General features: G+C 47.8%; 1 protein-coding gene across 1 annotated transcript; it reads left to right on the top strand.

The window, feature by feature from the left end:
- The first annotated feature begins 15,656 nt into the window (after positions 1 to 15,656).
- Positions 15,657 to 16,316, top strand: RNF222 (ring finger protein 222). Its single transcript, XM_008061137.1, has one exon. It carries the CDS (start codon positions 15,657 to 15,659, stop codon positions 16,314 to 16,316), a length of 660 nt encoding a protein of 219 aa, XP_008059328.1.
- Positions 16,317 to 16,367: the final 51 nt, after the last annotated feature.

Here is a 16,367-nt window from a genome sequence, read left to right as displayed (position 1 = left end):
CTGTGGCTTCCCATCCAAAGCGCTCTCAGGTCAAGCATTTAAACCGGCCCTTGGGTTGAGCCACGTAAAGTCCTGAAGTCGCCCCTTCCAGGCTCTGGGACCCCCAAGCCTCTGTCCCCGCACAGGCGACCAGCCTTCATCCACTTGTCCCGGAGTTTGTACGCACAACGGCTTTTGTGTGTGTGTGTGTGTCAGTCTCACTCTGTCGCCCAGGCTGGAGTGCGGTGGCACGCTCACAGCTACTACAGCCTCGACCTGCTGGACTTAGGCCATGCTTCTGCCTCAACTTTCCAAATAGCTGGAACTACAGGCATGCGCCACCACGCCCTGCTAATTTTTATGATTTATTGTAAAGAGGAGATGTCGCCATATTGCTCAGGCTGGTCTCAAATCCCTAAGCTCAGGCAATTCACTCATCTCTGCCTCCCTAAGTGCTGGAATTAAAGGCGTGAGCCACCAGGCCCAGCGACTTTATTTTCAATTTTATTTTATATATGCTTGAGTTGGGGTCTCTGTGGCAGGCTGGAATGCAGTGGCACAATCACGGCTCAACGTAGTCTCGACCTCCTGAGATCAGGCCATCCTTCAGCTTCACTCAGCCTCCGGAGTAGCGGGGACTATAGGCACAGCCACCACGCCTGACTTAATATTTTTTTTTCTCTTGTAGAGATGAGGTCTGCTATGTTGCCTAGGCCAGCCTTGAATTTCTGGACTCAAGCAATCCTCCCGCATCAGCCCCCCCCAAAGTGCTTACAGGCATAAGACTGCACCTGAAATCACAGCTTTGCTGTTCTAATTATATTTTTAAGGTGTAAACGCCTATATTTAAAATCTTTTAAAGGTATGGATGCTTATATTTAAGGTATTTTTAAGGTATATATTATATATACATATATATATATATATTTTTTTTTTTTTTTTTTTTTTTTTGGAGTCAGAGTCTCACTCTGTCGCCCAGGCTGGAGTGCAGTGGCATGCTCACGGCCACCACAGCCTCAAGCTGTTGGGCTCAGGTGATCCTTCCGACTCAGCCTTCCAAGTAGCCGGAACTACAGGTGCACACTACCATTCCCGGCTAATTTTTTAAATTATTATTTATTGTAGAGATGAGGTCTTGCCAAGTTGCCTGGGCTGGTCTCGAACCCGCAGGCTCAGGCAATCCACTTGCCTCAGCCTCCCAAAGTGCTGAGATTACAGGCTGAGCCACTGAGCCTGGCCTAATTTTTTATTTGTTGTGGAGACAAGGTCTCACCAAGTTGCCCAGGCTGGTCTCGAATCCCTGGCTTAGGCAGTTCTCTCGCCTCTGCCTCCCAAAGTGCTGGGATTGCAGGCATGAGCCACCATGCCTGGCAGGTATATATATATTTAAGATATAAATGCTTTAGTATGAGGCCAGAGTCTGTATTTAAGTTAAAAATGTGGCTAAATTTTTGAAAAATCAAAATAAACTGTACATGTGGGTACTTAGATATGGCAACAATTATGAAGTTCAACCACTAGATTAGGTATTCTCCCAGGATTCCTTCCCTCCTTCTGAAGCCCCAGCTCCTTCACAAGGCCCTTCCTCTCCCCAGCCTGACCACACTCACCTCCAAAAACACCTGCCCAGAACCATGCTTTTTCGCGGCAACATTGACATTCAGTGGCTAAAGCAAGGCTCTAACCCAGTTATGAGCTCATTCTCCTGTCTCCAGCCTGCCTGAAGCTCTTCAGTGCATTATAACTTTGGGGAAAGAATTTCAGTGTGGATTCCAGAGGAGTTTAGAATAGAAAGTGGAATGGCTATGACGTCCAAACTCCCCCTGGACCCCACCTCTTGCCCAGTCCACAAGAGCTAGGCTTGAGAAGGTAGATTTTGTTGTTGTTGTTGTTGTTGTTTTGAGTTGGAGTCTCACTCTGTCGCCCAGACTGGAGTGCAGTGGCCGCTCCCGGCCACCGCAGCCTCGACCTGCTGGACTCCGGCGATCCTTCCGCCTCAGCCTTCCAAGTAGCTGGAACTTCAGGCGCACGCTACCACGCCCGGCAAATTTTTTGATTTATTGTAGAGATGAGGTCTTGCCAAGTTGCCCAGGCGGGTCTTGAACCCGCGGGCTCAGGCAATCCACTCACCTCAGCCTACCAAAGCGCGGGATTATAGGCAGAGCCACCAAGCCCGGCGATTTTTTTTTTTTTTTTTAATTTAGCAAACATTTTTTGTTTGGGGTCTAATAATACCAGGCCCTGTGCTAAGGTCTACAAAGATGTGTAAGATAGGATCCCCTCCCTCAACATCCTAAAAGATGGAGAGGAGATGCTGGGGGGTGGGTGGAGGTGATAAGAAAGAAAGGCATTCCAGTCAAGAAACAAACAAGTATGGGGAAAAAAAATTCACAGAGGCTCGCAAACCCAAAGACTTTGAGGGACCTGAGCTGAAGTCAATGCTGTGGCCACACTGTGTGGTGAGAGACAGCTAAGGGAAAGGGGCTGGCTGGAGCCCTCGCCTCTTGGCCTATGTGAAGCCTTCCCTAGAAACCAGGAGGCAGTGAGGACCTCATGTGCTCACTGAGCATAGGCTTTGTCCTAAGGGCAATGGGGAGCTACAGAGGAAGTAGAGGGCATGGTATGAGACCTGTGGCCACTGTATACTGTTGGGCTAAGGGAGCTGAGGGCCAAGGGAGGGTGAGTTGGGAGGGAAAATCAGCCCTTATTCTGCCTACCAAGACATATGCCCTGACAGGGAATTTTTCCAATTTACCTCCTAGAGGGGCCTCTTTTTGTTTTGTTCAGAGGCTCAAGGTGTCCTCTGTACTACCAGCAGCCCTGGGTATTATAATAATGGGGGAAAGCCCATGAGAGTGGAACAAAGGAGACAGGTTGAAGAGAGAGATTTTAGAGGAGTAGACAGCCTTGGAGTAAAGCAAACCCAACCAGCCAGGCCAGGGTTGACAGCTACAAATGGGTAGGAAGACAATCGCATCCTCCAATGGGCTCACAGTGGGAACTGGACCCTCACTCAGAAGGCCCCACCGGCTAAATGGGGCTGACTGGCAGTGGGGAGATAAGCAGGGCATCTTGTGAGGTCACTGAAATAGCCTAATCTCGCCTCTTGGCCTGTGTGAAGCCTTCCCTAGAAACCAGGCCATACTCCAGGTCATAATTTTGGTGTCCTTCTGCCCTCTCTAGTTAGGTCTTCCCACCTGCCCACAGTCACCAAGTCAATCAGGACACTGAGGAAAGTCAGCAAGTAGAGAGGAGGGTCAAGGGTTATACACACACACACACTCATGGCTGGAAGATGCCCCCACCTTCTACCTCTTGGGCATCACTTCATTGCCATCACCTTGAGTATGCACACATGCCTGCACTGGCCCTGCTTCCCTCACATGACTCTGTCCTCATCCAGAGCCAGGACAGGAGCCAACCTCCACTGACCAACCACAGGCATTCAGGACAATGGCCCCTGTCTCCAAACAGCACACAGCCCTCAGTGTCTCTTATCCAGACCCTGGTGAGTAATCTAGGCCTGACCACAAGAGCATGTTTAGTTTGCAGAGATCATTGTCAGGTGTCTTTTCATGGGTGGAAGTGATACAAGACCAAGATGCTAGCGAATGTCGGCCTTAACCTGTAAACTCAACTTCTCACTCTTTCCCATCCCCTTCCCCACCTCTTGTTCCCTCCACTGCTTCTGGGCCAGGCCTGCAGTTTCTGGCCCCATGTTTGCTCCCCAGCCAACACTCCTCCCTGCCTCAGATATTTGGTGATGACTCACTTTTACTCTTATTAAAATGGTGGCCCTGCATTTAAATGGTGGCCCTTCCAGATGGCACGAAGGACTCCATCTTATTAGGGTTGCTCTTGCCTGCTGCCCCCACCACATCCCCACAGGGAGTAGAGGGGAGGTGGACAGAAAGTTGTGGAATGACCCTGCTACCGGACACCCAGAGTCCTGTCCTCTGTAGCAGCATCTCCAGGGAAGTGGGATCCCCACTCCTACAGAGGACGCTGGGGTCGGTGAAGACAGTGGACACAGAGGAGCAGGTTACTCTAGAGGCTCCTGGGGCCCTCTGGGCCTCTGTCTGAAAGAACCACTTCTGCTTCTGGTTCTTCTCACCCAGTCTGGAGGAAGCAGCACACCTCCAAGCTACCCAGGACCCCAACGATCTCTGAGGCCAGAGAGTCTCACACAAGCTGCCCCTATCATTACCTGGAGAGACTGCTAAAAACACAGATTCCAAAACTCCAGCTCTGTGTGTGGTGATGAGGGAGAAAGCTCCAGGTTATGTTGTCGAGTAAAACAAGCAAGGTGCAGAAGCGTGCATTGGTGCACTAACTTTAGGTAAAAAAGGGAGACTACAAATCTATATTTAGATTTACTTTGTAGACATAAATATAAAAAACATGCACAAAACTAATCACGAATGACAGCGATTACCTTTTTGTATTGTGGTAAAATACACATAACATAAACCTTACCACTTTAAGTGTATAGTTCAGTAGTGTTAATCCATTCATGTCGTTGGGCAACTGTCAGCACCATCCATCTCCAGAACTCTTCTCATCCTCCCCAACTAAAACTATGTACCAACACCTCATTCTCCCCTCCCCTCAACCCCTGGCAACCACCATTACTACCTAGCTCTAGGATTCTGACTACTTTAGGTGCATTATATTACGTGGATTTACACAGTATTGGTCCCTTTGCGTCTGGCTTATTTCACTTAACACAATGTCCTCAAGGTTCATCCATATTGTAGTATGTGGGTCAATTTCCTTTTTAAGGTTGAATAATATTCCATTGTATGTATATGCCACATTTTGTTTATTCATCCAACCATTGATGGACTCTGTGGTTGTTTCCACTTTTTAGCTATTGTGAATAATGGCTCTATGAACACAGGTGTATAAAGATCTGCTTGAGGCCGGGCGTGGTGGCTCAAGTCTGTAATTCCAGCACTTTGGGGGGCCAAGGTGAGAGGATTGCCTGAGCCCAGGGGTTCGAGACCAGTCTGAGCAACTTGGAGAGACCTCGTCTCTAGAATAAGTGAAAAAATTAGCTGGGCGTGGTAGCACAAGCTTGTATTTCCAGCTACTTGGAAGGCTGAGGCAGAAGGATTGCCTGAGTCCAGCAGGTTGACACTGAGGTGGCTGTGAGCGTGCCACTGCACTCCAGCCTGGGCGACGAAGTGAGACTCCTACTCAAAAAAAGAAAAAAAAAAAGATCTGCTTGAGTCCTTGCTTTCAATTCCTTTGGGCATACACCCAGACGTGGAATTGCTGGATCACACGGTAATTCTGTTTAAGTTTTTTCGAAACCTCCATACTGTTTTCCACGGAAAGTGCACCAGTTTACATTCCCACTGACAGAGCACAAGGGTTCCAATTTTTTCATTTCCTCACTAACACCTGCTATGTCTGGTGTGTGTGTGTGTGTATACTTTTGAAGGGATGGTTATCTTGTGAAGGGATACATAGGAAACAGGCAGATGAGAGACAGGGAAGGAAGGTAATCGTTACTAAAAATCTTTTTTTTTTTTTTCTTTTTTTTAGTTGGAGTCTCACTCTGTCGCCCAGACTGGAGTGCAGTGGCCGCTCCCGGCCACCGCAGCCTCGATCTGCTGGGCTTTGGCGATCCTTCCACCTCAGCCTTCAAAGTAGCCGGAATTACAGGCGTGCACTACCACGCCCAGCTGATTTTTTTGATTTATTGTAGAGATGAGGTCTCACCAAGTTGCCCATGCAGGTCTTGAACCCGCGGGCTCAGGCAATTCACTTACCTCGGCCTCCCAAAGGCGCGGGATTACAGGCTGAGCCACCGAGCCCGGCTTGAAAACCTTTTATACTTTCTCATTTTTTTAATCATCTGGATGTATTATTAATTCAATAAATTAAATTGTTTTTCTAACACCTATTAAGAAAATGTCCAAACATACAGCAAAGCTGAAAAATTTTATGAGATTCCGTATATCTACCACCTAGATATCACCATCAGCACTTATCATTCCTGCATTATCATATTCATATAGCTATCCATCCCCCCCCACTTTTTTTTTACTTGGAGTCTCACTCTGTCACCCAGGTTGGAGTGCAGTGGCACGCCCATGGCCACCACAGCCTTGACATGCTGGGTTCAGGCAATCTTTCTGCCTCAAATTTCCAAGTAGCTAGAATCACAGGCATGTACCACCATACCAGGCTAATTTTTTAATTTATTGTAGGGACAAAGTCTCACCATTTTGCCCAAACTGGTTTCGAACCCCTGAACTCAGGCAATCCTCTCGCCTCCACCTCCCAAAGAGTTGGGATTACAGGCGTGAGCCACTGCACCCAGCTTTATCCATCCATTTCTTGTTTGTTTATTTTTTTGTGAGTGTGTGTCGAAGTCTCACTCTATCACCCAGGCTGGAGTGCAGTGGCATGCTCATGGTCGCTGCAGCCTCCACCTGCTGCGCTCAGGCAATTCTTTCGCCTCAGCCTTCCAAGAAACTGGAACTACAGGCATGCACCACCACATCCAGCTAATTTTTTTTATTTATTGTAGAGATGAGGTCTTGACAAGTTGCCCGGGCTAGTCTCGAACCCGTGGGCTCAGGCAATCTTCTCACCTCAGCCTCCCAGAATGCTAGGATTATAGGAGTGAGCCACCGTGTCTGACTCATCCATTTTCTGACTCATCCATTTAAAAAAAATAAATATAGAATGTAGTTTTCTGGGCCCTTCTCAAGACCTGCTAAGTACTAAGCAGGACCTGGAAATCTGTTTCTTTTTTTTTTAGTTGGAGGCTCACTCTGTCGCCCAGCCTAGAGTGCAGTGGCACACTCACAGCCACCCCAGTATCGACCTGCTAGGCTCCAGCAATCCTTCTGACTCAGCCTTCCAAGTAGCCAGAACTATAAGCATGTGCTACCATGCCTGGATAATTTTTTTATTTATTTTAGAGATGAAGTCTCGCCAAGTTACCCAAGCTGGTCTTGAACCTATGGGCTCAGGCAATCCATTCGCCTCAGCCTCCCAAAGTGCAGGTATTACAGGCTGAGCCACCAAGCTCAGTCGAAATCTGTTTCTTTAATCAGTTATCCTGGTGTTTCTGGCATTGGGAACTTCTGTCCTGTTCCAGCTTCTCATCCCATGAAGAAACCATACCTGCAATTAGTCAGCAATCAGCCAGCCTCGGCTGGGATTCTTCCTCTGACTAGAAGCCTCCTATCCTCACAAAAATATCTCTCCAAGAAAGGTTTTATTCACTGGGACCAAAATGGTCTCCAGACCCATTCTCATCCTGGATCGACCTCTTCCCCAGAATGTGCGTCAGTACTTCAGGGACACCACCCCCAGTGTGGCCCCAGAACTGGACACAACTCTCCATCATGGCCTGCCCGCGGACAAGATACTCTAAAATGAGATGGCAGTATTTGCAACAGACAGCTTATTGACCAAACCAGGATCAGATTGGCCAGGCCCCTTGAGAATTAGAAAGTGTTCACATTCTCTTACTCCCCTTCTCTTTTTACCATAATAATGATGATAAAGAAGAAGGAGGGGAAAGCGAGAAAGAAAAGAAAAGAGAAGAAAGACAGACAGAAAGAAAGAGAGAGAGAAGAAAAAGAGAGAAAATAAAGAGAGAGAGAGAGAGAGAGAGAAAGAAGAAAGAAAGAGAGAAAAAGAAAGAAAAAATACTGACAGAGCTCTTACTGCATACCAGGTGTTGTCCCAGGCACATTATTTGCATCTATTCATTAGAGTAGGTACTATTATCCCATTATTTGCACAATTCTATAGAGTAGGTACTATTATCTCATTTTTTACAGATGAAGCAACTGAGGCACAGAAGGATCAAGTAATTTACCCAAAGGTACACGGCATTTTCTCTTTAGTCACCACCCCACATAAACACACAAAGAGCATTCATGAATGCTCGTGTGCTAGTCTTATTATCTCAGGGCTCCCTACTACCAGATCTTATAGTGTAGATCCTCCTGGTTCATATACTTGTACTCTAAGCCTTTCCTGATAACTAATTCTCTTTGCCCAAACTTAACAGTCCTTTGTCCCACTCTCAGGAACTTGCTAGAAGGCTAGAGCTAACCTGATAAAATAAATTCAGGCTAAGGTACCTCTGGCTGATACATTCACTCCCTCAGGTAAACATTGTGTGTGTGTGTATCTATGTGCACATATATATGTATAATAATTTTTTTTTTCTGAGTTGGAGTCTCACTCTGTCATCCAGACTGGAGTGCAGTGGCATGCTCCCAGCCACCAGCCTCAACCCACTGGGCTCCAGTGATCCTTCTGCCTCAGCCTTCCAAGTAGCTGTAACTACAGGTGTGTGCTACCATGGCTGGCTAATTTTTGACTTATTGTAAAGACGAGGTCTTACCAAGTTGCCCAGGTGGGTCTCGAACCCACAGGCTCAGGCAATCCACTCGCCTCAGCCTCCCAAAGTGCTGGAATTATAGGCTGAGCCACTGAGCCCAGCCTGTATAATAATTTTTAAAATGGAATTCTCTTTTTTTTTGAGTCAGGGTCTCCCTCTGTCACCCAGGCTGGAGTGCAGTGGCCTGATCATGGCTCACTGCAGCCTTGAACTTTTGGGCTCCAGCAATCCTCCCACTTCAGCTTCCCAAGTAGCTAGGACTACAGTTGAATGCCACTATGCCTGAGTTATTTTTTTTTACAAAAAAATAACTTGTTATATTGCCAAAGCTGGTCTTGAACTCTTGGCCTCAAGCAATCCTCCTGCGTGAGCCACCAGGCCCAGCCGGAATTCTTATTTCAGAACACAAAACCATGATAGGCTGTGATAATAAATATTTATATATCAAAGGTAACTTTCATAGTCAGGCTTCATGGCAGGGATATTGGAAAAGATATTGGAGCCTTGGGAACTTTATGTCACCCCTTAAATCACATCACATAAGTCTGAGTCTAAGATGGCCTGCCTGGTTCAGTCCCTTCTCTGGGGGACACATGATGGATTGATACTGAAGGATTTGGGATTCCTTTTCAGGAATCCTGAGAAAGCCCTAGGCAGAGTAGTGACTACACTGCTGAAGAGCCTAAGAACTTTGCAATGAGCTTCTGGAGGTGCTGATGGAAGGAGAGAAATTTGGGGAGCCCTCTGAGACCACAGCTGTCATATGAAATGCAAGATGGACCAAAGGGAGGCCTAAGTTTTACCTGTATGATAAGCACTTGTATACCTAATCCTGAATTGTGCCCCACACCTTTCAAATAAAATATACATAAAGAAATAAATACAAGATGCACAGTTACATTTGAGTTTCAGATAGAAAAACAAATATTTTTTAGTATAAATATGTACCAAATATTGGGGGTTTTTTGTTTTTGTTTTTTTTTTTTTGAGTTGGAGTCTCACTCTGTCGCCCAGACTGGAGTGCAGTGGCCGCTCCCAGCCACCGCAGCCTCGGCCTGCTGGGCTCCGGCAATCCTTCTGCCTCGGCCTTCCAAGTAGCCAGAATTACAGGCATGCGCTACCACGCCCGGCTGATTTTTTGATTTATTGTAGAGATGAGGTCTCGCTGCCCAAGCGGGTCTCGAACCCACGGGCTCAGGCAATCCACTCACCTCAGCCTCCTAAATATTGTATTGGACATATTTATCTGAATTTCTAATTTACCTGGGCATACTGCATGTTTATTTACTAAATCTGGGACCCCCTAGGACTCTCAGGGAAAAAACCGGAGAAAATGTCATGGCAGCTTGCACCCACCTATCTCTGTGTCCCGGGTGAGGTGGCCGGGGGCACTGCGCTGACCTCTCCACCAGCTTCAAGATGTCCGTCAAGCCAGAGCCATGGTTGATTAGACAGAAGAAAGGTCATCCTGTATTGTCTTATGGGGTCAACACTCATGTTTGGCCGTGCCTTGGATCTAGTAATAAATTTTTTTCAGAAGAAAACTGTTTTCTTGGGGACCTTCTGAGAGGACTGGGAGGGAATCTCCCAAAATGGTTTCCAGTTCCCTCAACTTCATTCCCCCCTATTCTTGATAAATTTTTTTTTCTGACCACAAAAGAAACACACATTCAGGATGAAAATGCAAATATCGCAGAAATATAAAACTAAGAAAGGCTTGCCAGATAACCACTATGAACAGTTTGATAGGTCTCCTACCAGATTTTTCTGTTAATATAATCATATATTATTATTATTTCCATCAATAAAATCATACAGACTGCTCTGAAACTTGTTTTTTTTCTCATGGTATCAGGGACTTCTTTCTGTGCCTGTGTGTGTTCCTACTTCATTGGTTTTACTTTGTCTCATCCTTCATACTAGTAGTGGTGGGTCTTTTGAAGCACTGAGTCCCTTTGAATCTTTCATGAATGACACATGCACATAGGCATATCACACAAATATATGACTCTGGGTGTCATAGCCTTCCTGAGGTTGATCTGCTGACCCTATGCACAAGGTGGGGATCACTGTGCAGGGAAGGTGGGGATCACTGAAATGGGTCCAGGAGAGTGGGAAGGACTGTGTGTACGACTTTCCTGTTGTTAGGATAAGGAGACCCATGCCCAGGGAGCCTCAGTCAAAGGGCTCCTGGGTCACTACCTCCATCATGAGACCCTCTGATTCTCCTGAGTGCCCACCTCTGGGCTCCCCCTCAGGCTGGGGGTTCCTCTTCTAGCATCTTCATCAAGATCACCTGACTCCTGCAGCTGCCAAACCTCTGGGTAACGCCAAGAGCCTCCTGGCCTCAAACGGGTTGGGCGACATTCACTTCCCTGCGCTGTCCTCCCGACCTGCTCTGTCATTAGGAAATGCCTCCGCGGCAACCGTCACAGTGACAGCAGCGGCAGGAGATCGTGCTGCTGCCTGGCACCTCTGGGTGGTTCAGTTGTGCTCTGCGGAGGCCCCAGGTGGAAAGGTGGATGCTGCTCTCTCTGGTCTCAGTTGAAGTAAGTCTGGGGTTCCAACTGGGGGGATGGTAATGGAGCTTGGCAATGTTCCAGACTGAAGCAGCAGGAATGAGGCAGGGATATGTGAGTGTGAGGGAGGGAAGGAAGGAGGGAGAGAAAGAGAGAGAGAGAGAAAGAGACAGACAGAGACACAGACACAGAGGTACCTGTGGGTGAGGAAGTAGTCATGGCTGAAGCTATAAGGTCTTGCACTGGGGCTCCAGGAGGGAACTCGGGTGCCTGCAAGTGTCACTCTTTCTCATAGGCTCACTGTCCTGGGAGAGGGTACTTTCTCTGGGCTTAGAATACCCACCGCCCTCCCTCACCCTGTCGTCAAGATGGATTGCAGCGGTGGGGGAGGCTGGGTATTGCAACTCCACAAGGTCAGCTTTCTTGGGCCAGCCATCGTCTTCCCCCTACCATAGGTAGCCAAAGGGGCAGCCCTATATAGGGTCATTTTTGCATCAGTACTTCATCTACTCCTTTGACTAAAGTCTGGAATGCCCTCCACAGAGGCACTGCTATACTAGCAGTGTGACTTTGAATAAGTTACTTAACTTTAGCTCTGAGCCTCAGTTCCCTTATCTGTGAAATGGAGATAATACCTACCTCCCAGAGTTGTTGTCAGGATTAAATGAGGAAAGAATGCAAAATGCCAAGCACGTAATTAGGATTCAATAAATGGTTGCTGTTATAATTATTTATTATTGGCTCAACACTGGTTCTACCTCACCTAGGAAGACTTTCCAGCCCTCCTCTTCCCCCAGTTTCCTAAGGCACCAATGGGGAATGTTTTGGGCATATTTATTCTATTGTTATTTAACCAGTGTGTGCCCAAACTAGAGCATGTTCTTTGTATTTCTTCTGTTGCCCATTCCCTCTACCCAAGACAGAATGAGGCTATAAGAGGAACTCACGGCTGGAGACTGAAGCGGAATTCAGAGAAAGGAGAGACGCAAGGAGGGAGGGGTCAGGAAAGACTGAGAAAGGGAGGTGAGAAGGAGGTGGGGAAGGAGGTAGCATTGTCCAGGTATGAATGGCATGGCTCTCCTGAAGCACACGAAGGAGGAAGGATTGCCCAGAGATGTCAGTGGGGGCCTAGGATGTCTTTTGCACTCCCTGGATCTTTTTTACTTTTCCTCAAACTCAGAGGAGTAGAGGCTCTCCTACCTGGCACCTCTGGGTGGCTCAGTTCTGCTCTGTGGGGGCCCCAGGTGGAAAAGCGGATGCTGCTTTCTGTGGTCTCAGCTAAAGTGAGTCTGGGGTTTTGACTGAGGGACTAGGAATGGAGCTTGGCAATGTTCCAGACTGAAGCAGCTAGAATGATGCAAAGGTATGTGAGTGTGATGGAGGGAGGTCACCTTCCCGGGTGACCTCAGGCAAGTCACTTCCCTCTCTGTAGACCTAGATCTGCTCATCTACACAGCTTAAATGATCTCCAGGCCAGGTTCCGTGGCTCAGCCTATAATCCCAGCACTTTGGGAGGCCAAGGCGAATGGATTGCCTGAGCCTGCGGATTTAAGACCAGCCTGGGCAACTTGGCGAGACCACATCTCTACAATAAATCAAAAATTAGCTGGGCATGGTAGCGTGTGCCTGTAGTTCCGGCTACTTGGAAGGCTGAGGTGGAAGAATCACCAGAGCCCAGCAGATCGACGCTGGTGTGGCCATGAGTATGCCACTCACTCCAACCTGGGCAACAGAGTGAGACTCCACCTCAAAAAAAAAAAAAAAAAAAGCCGGGCTCAGTGGCTCAGCCTGTAATCCCACGCTTTGGAAGACTGAGGTGAGTCTGAGCCCGCAGGTTTGAGACGCGCCTGGGCAACTTGGTGAGACCTCATCTCTACAATAAATTTTTTTAAAAAATTAGCCGGGCGTGGAAGCGCGCGCCTGTAGTTCCAGCTACTTGGAAGGCAGAGGCAGAAGGATCGCAGGAGCCCAGCAGGTTGAGGCTGCGGTGGCCGGGAGCGGCCACTGCACTCCAGTCTGGGCGACAGAGTGAAACTCCAACTCAAAAAAAAAAAAAGATCTCCAAAGTCCTTCCTTCCCCCTAGTATTCTCTTATTCTCTTATTTACTCTTATTCTCTTGTCTACTCTGATCCCTACTTTCGATTATCCAAACAATTTAAGCTATTAATCATAATCCTTCTAAGAAATCTTTTTCAAGAAATTTATGTGTCCACTAGGCTCTAAAGTTTCATAAAGAACTTCCTTGACCAACTACTTATCTCTAATGTGTAAGCTTAGTACCTAGCATATAGCAAGTGCTCAGTAAATATCTGTTGAATTATTGGATGGATGGATGGATGGATGGACAGATGGAAGGAATTGCTTGCCATCATATATCTGTGGGAAGTTATGAAATTCAGGAGAATATACTAGTACTTGATGGGCTTAAGATCATGATCATCCTGATAATAACTCCTGTTTAGTTTAGACATTTGCAAATGCATAATGAAATGAAAACTACTAAGAAACACTGGAATCACCATCTTAATTTTTATCCATTGCCCATCACTTACCTAATATAGTGTCATCTTCTTCAGTTACTCTAACTTGAGGTGAGTTGCCCTCTGACAAGAGGGTGTGTTTTTTTAGTCATCCACATAATAAGGAACATTTGGGGGTGAGAGGGAAGGAAGGGAAGGCAGATGCCAGACTGCTTCAAGAGTCATGGCAGGGGTCTCCATGTTCCTTTTGGGAGAAGAGGGGAGAGGGACTTTGCCCGTCTTAATAATGACACCAACCATCTACTGAGCACTTACTGAGTGTCAGACTCTTCACTCACATTAATTCACTTAATACTTCCAACAACTCTGAGAGGAAGGTAGTATCATTATTATCAACTCCATCTTTTTTTTTTTTTGACTTGGAGTCTCACTCCATCGCCCAGACTGGAGTGCAGTGGCACGCTCCCGGCCACCGCAGCTTCAACTTGCTGGGCTCCAGTGATCCTTCTGCCTCAGCCTTCCAAGTAGCTGGAACTACAGGCATGTGCTATCACGCCCGGCTAGTTTTTTATTTATTGTAGAGACAAGGTCATGCCAAGTTGCCCAGGTGGGTCTCGAACCCGCAAGTTCAGACAGTCCACTCACCTCTGTCTCCCAAAGTGCTGGGATTACAGGCTGAGCCACCAAGCCCAGCCAACTTCATCTTACAGATGAGAAACTGAGGCACAGAGAGGTTAAACAACTTGGCCAAGGTTATATAGACAGAAACGGGTATATCAAGGATTTGAACCTTCCTTCCCCTACCCTGGGGGTCACACTTACCACCTCAGGGGCCAAAGCTGGAGACTCCTGCAAAGGTTTTGGTGCTACCTTCAGGGTCCCAGGGTTCCTATCCCTACCTCCACATGTTTTTGCTCTTTCTTAGTTATGGGACATCTTTAATTTGTCAAAAATGGTCTTGGAACCAAGCCAAGAGAAGGGAGAGATTCTGAAAGATTTGTGATCTTGATAGTTTATCCTTCCTATGAACCGATCCTGTTCCCATTAAGTCATCCCTCAGGTCTGGGGTCACCACACAGCTCTATATTGTCAGTGTATCCCCGGGTCTTTTGTCTCTGCCACAGATGAAAGAATATGTCAATAACAAGGAATCATGGTTCATTCTAGAGAGGCTCTTCTATATATGTTTAGGTTAGTTGTGATGCTGGTGACTTCTAAACGAGGACACTTGGGCCTCACCACATATCCAAGCAGGTGTTTCCCTTCAAAGTCACCAACTTGGGAAGCCATGTACTTAATCCAAGAACTCTTTTTTGCTCTCAGATACTGTTTAAAACTCATTTTGCTCATTTATATCTTTGATTTCAAACAATATCATGCCATTTGATCACTCATTTACTTTCTCACTAGACTTGGCTACCATTGACTTTTGGTCATTTCCAAAATCTCAGACACATCTTCAAAGGATGAAAATCTGCCTTCACCAAGGTTAATCAGAAGGTTCTCTCACTGCCTCAGGCAGCTTTATAAGAAGAATCTGGAGAATGACTGAGCTGTAGCAGATGGAAGAAAGATCCCACAGCTCCCTGACGTGACTATGCAAAGAGCCAGCAGGTATTTGGATGTGTAAGTTCTGAGCTTTATTTTTAAAACAGTCATTGCTTTATAGGTGCACTTAGTGCAGAGGAATGCAATCCAATGGCTGGCGGAAATCCAATGGATCCACCAACCCCAACTGAGGAGAAAGGTTGAGGAATAGCAGAGGCTTTTCTGGAAAATGGTCATTCTGGGTATAGGCTCAAATTGGAGACTGGACTGGAGGCTGGACGTGCTCTTAGTCACCTGTTTGCCTTGGGAACAGGGTCTCCCTGCCTTCACTTCCGGCACTGAACCAGGAAGCAGGAGGTGGTGACCTCACCATGTGTGCATGTCATGGTTGAGGTGAGGCATCAGGAACTTCAGGTACTCTTCGTCACACTCCACACACCTCCTCCCAGGGTCCAGTGTGACTAGGCCCTCTTGTTCTGTCTCCCGATACCCCCTTCCAGAAGCATCTGTTCATCTCCTTCTAAGGATCTTAGGCTCTAGGTCTTCAGTCTCTTGGTTTGATTCAGGTAGGCCACTGAGGAGGAGCAGCAAGAGGAAAGAATTTGAAGAAAAGAAAGAAGAGGCAGAAGACAAGGAGGCAGAGGAGAGAGAGGTGTAGATGGGAATTGGGAAGGGGGAGGGAAGGAGGCGAAAAGGTCCTGATGTTCACAACCCTTCCCGCCCACAGCTAAGCCCTGCCTTCTCTGAGTGCCATGTCAGAAGGAGAGAGCAAGGACAGCTCGGGCAGCGAGTGCCCGGTGTGCTATGAGAAGTTCCGAGACCTAGAGGGTGCCAGTCGGACACTAAGCTGTGGCCACGTGTTCTGCCATGACTGCCTTGTCAAGTACCTGCTCTCCACCAGAGTGGATGGACAGGTCCAGAGGACCATCGTCTGCCCCATTTGCCGCTATGTCACCTTCCTCAGCAAGAAGAGCTCCCGCTGGCCCTCCATGCTTGACAAGAGCTCCCAGACCCTGGCTGTGCCCGTGGGCCTGCCCTCTGTGCTACCACCAGACAATCTGGGCCACACAAACCCCCTGGCTGTCTCCCAGCCTGTCTGGAGACCATCCTCGAGCCAGACGAGGCTGCCGGGAAGCCCAGGTCAGAGTCAGCTCCCCTTGGACCTGCTGCCCAGCCTACCCCGAGAGTCACAGGTCTTCATCATCAGCCGCCATGGGATGCCCCTGGGGGAGCAGGACAGTGTGCTGCCAAGGCGCAGCCTGGCCGAGCTCTCGGAGGTCTCCCCAGCACCCAGCTCCACCCGCTCATTCTGCTGCCGCTCACGGGCCCTCCTGCTCATCACTCTCATCGCCGTGGTGGCTGTGGTAGCTGCCATCTTGCCCTGGGTATTGCTGGTAAGGAAGCAGGCATGAGGGGGCACCTGGAGGGATGGCTGAGCCAGGCCTGGCCTAAGAGCTGCTCCA

This window comes from Carlito syrichta, unplaced genomic scaffold (genome assembly GCF_000164805.1).
Source record: "Carlito syrichta isolate Samal-C Ts95f unplaced genomic scaffold, Tarsius_syrichta-2.0.1 Scaffold305117, whole genome shotgun sequence".
NCBI lineage: Eukaryota > Metazoa > Chordata > Mammalia > Primates > Tarsiidae > Carlito > Carlito syrichta.
This window is presented reverse-complemented; position numbering and strand designations above follow the sequence as displayed.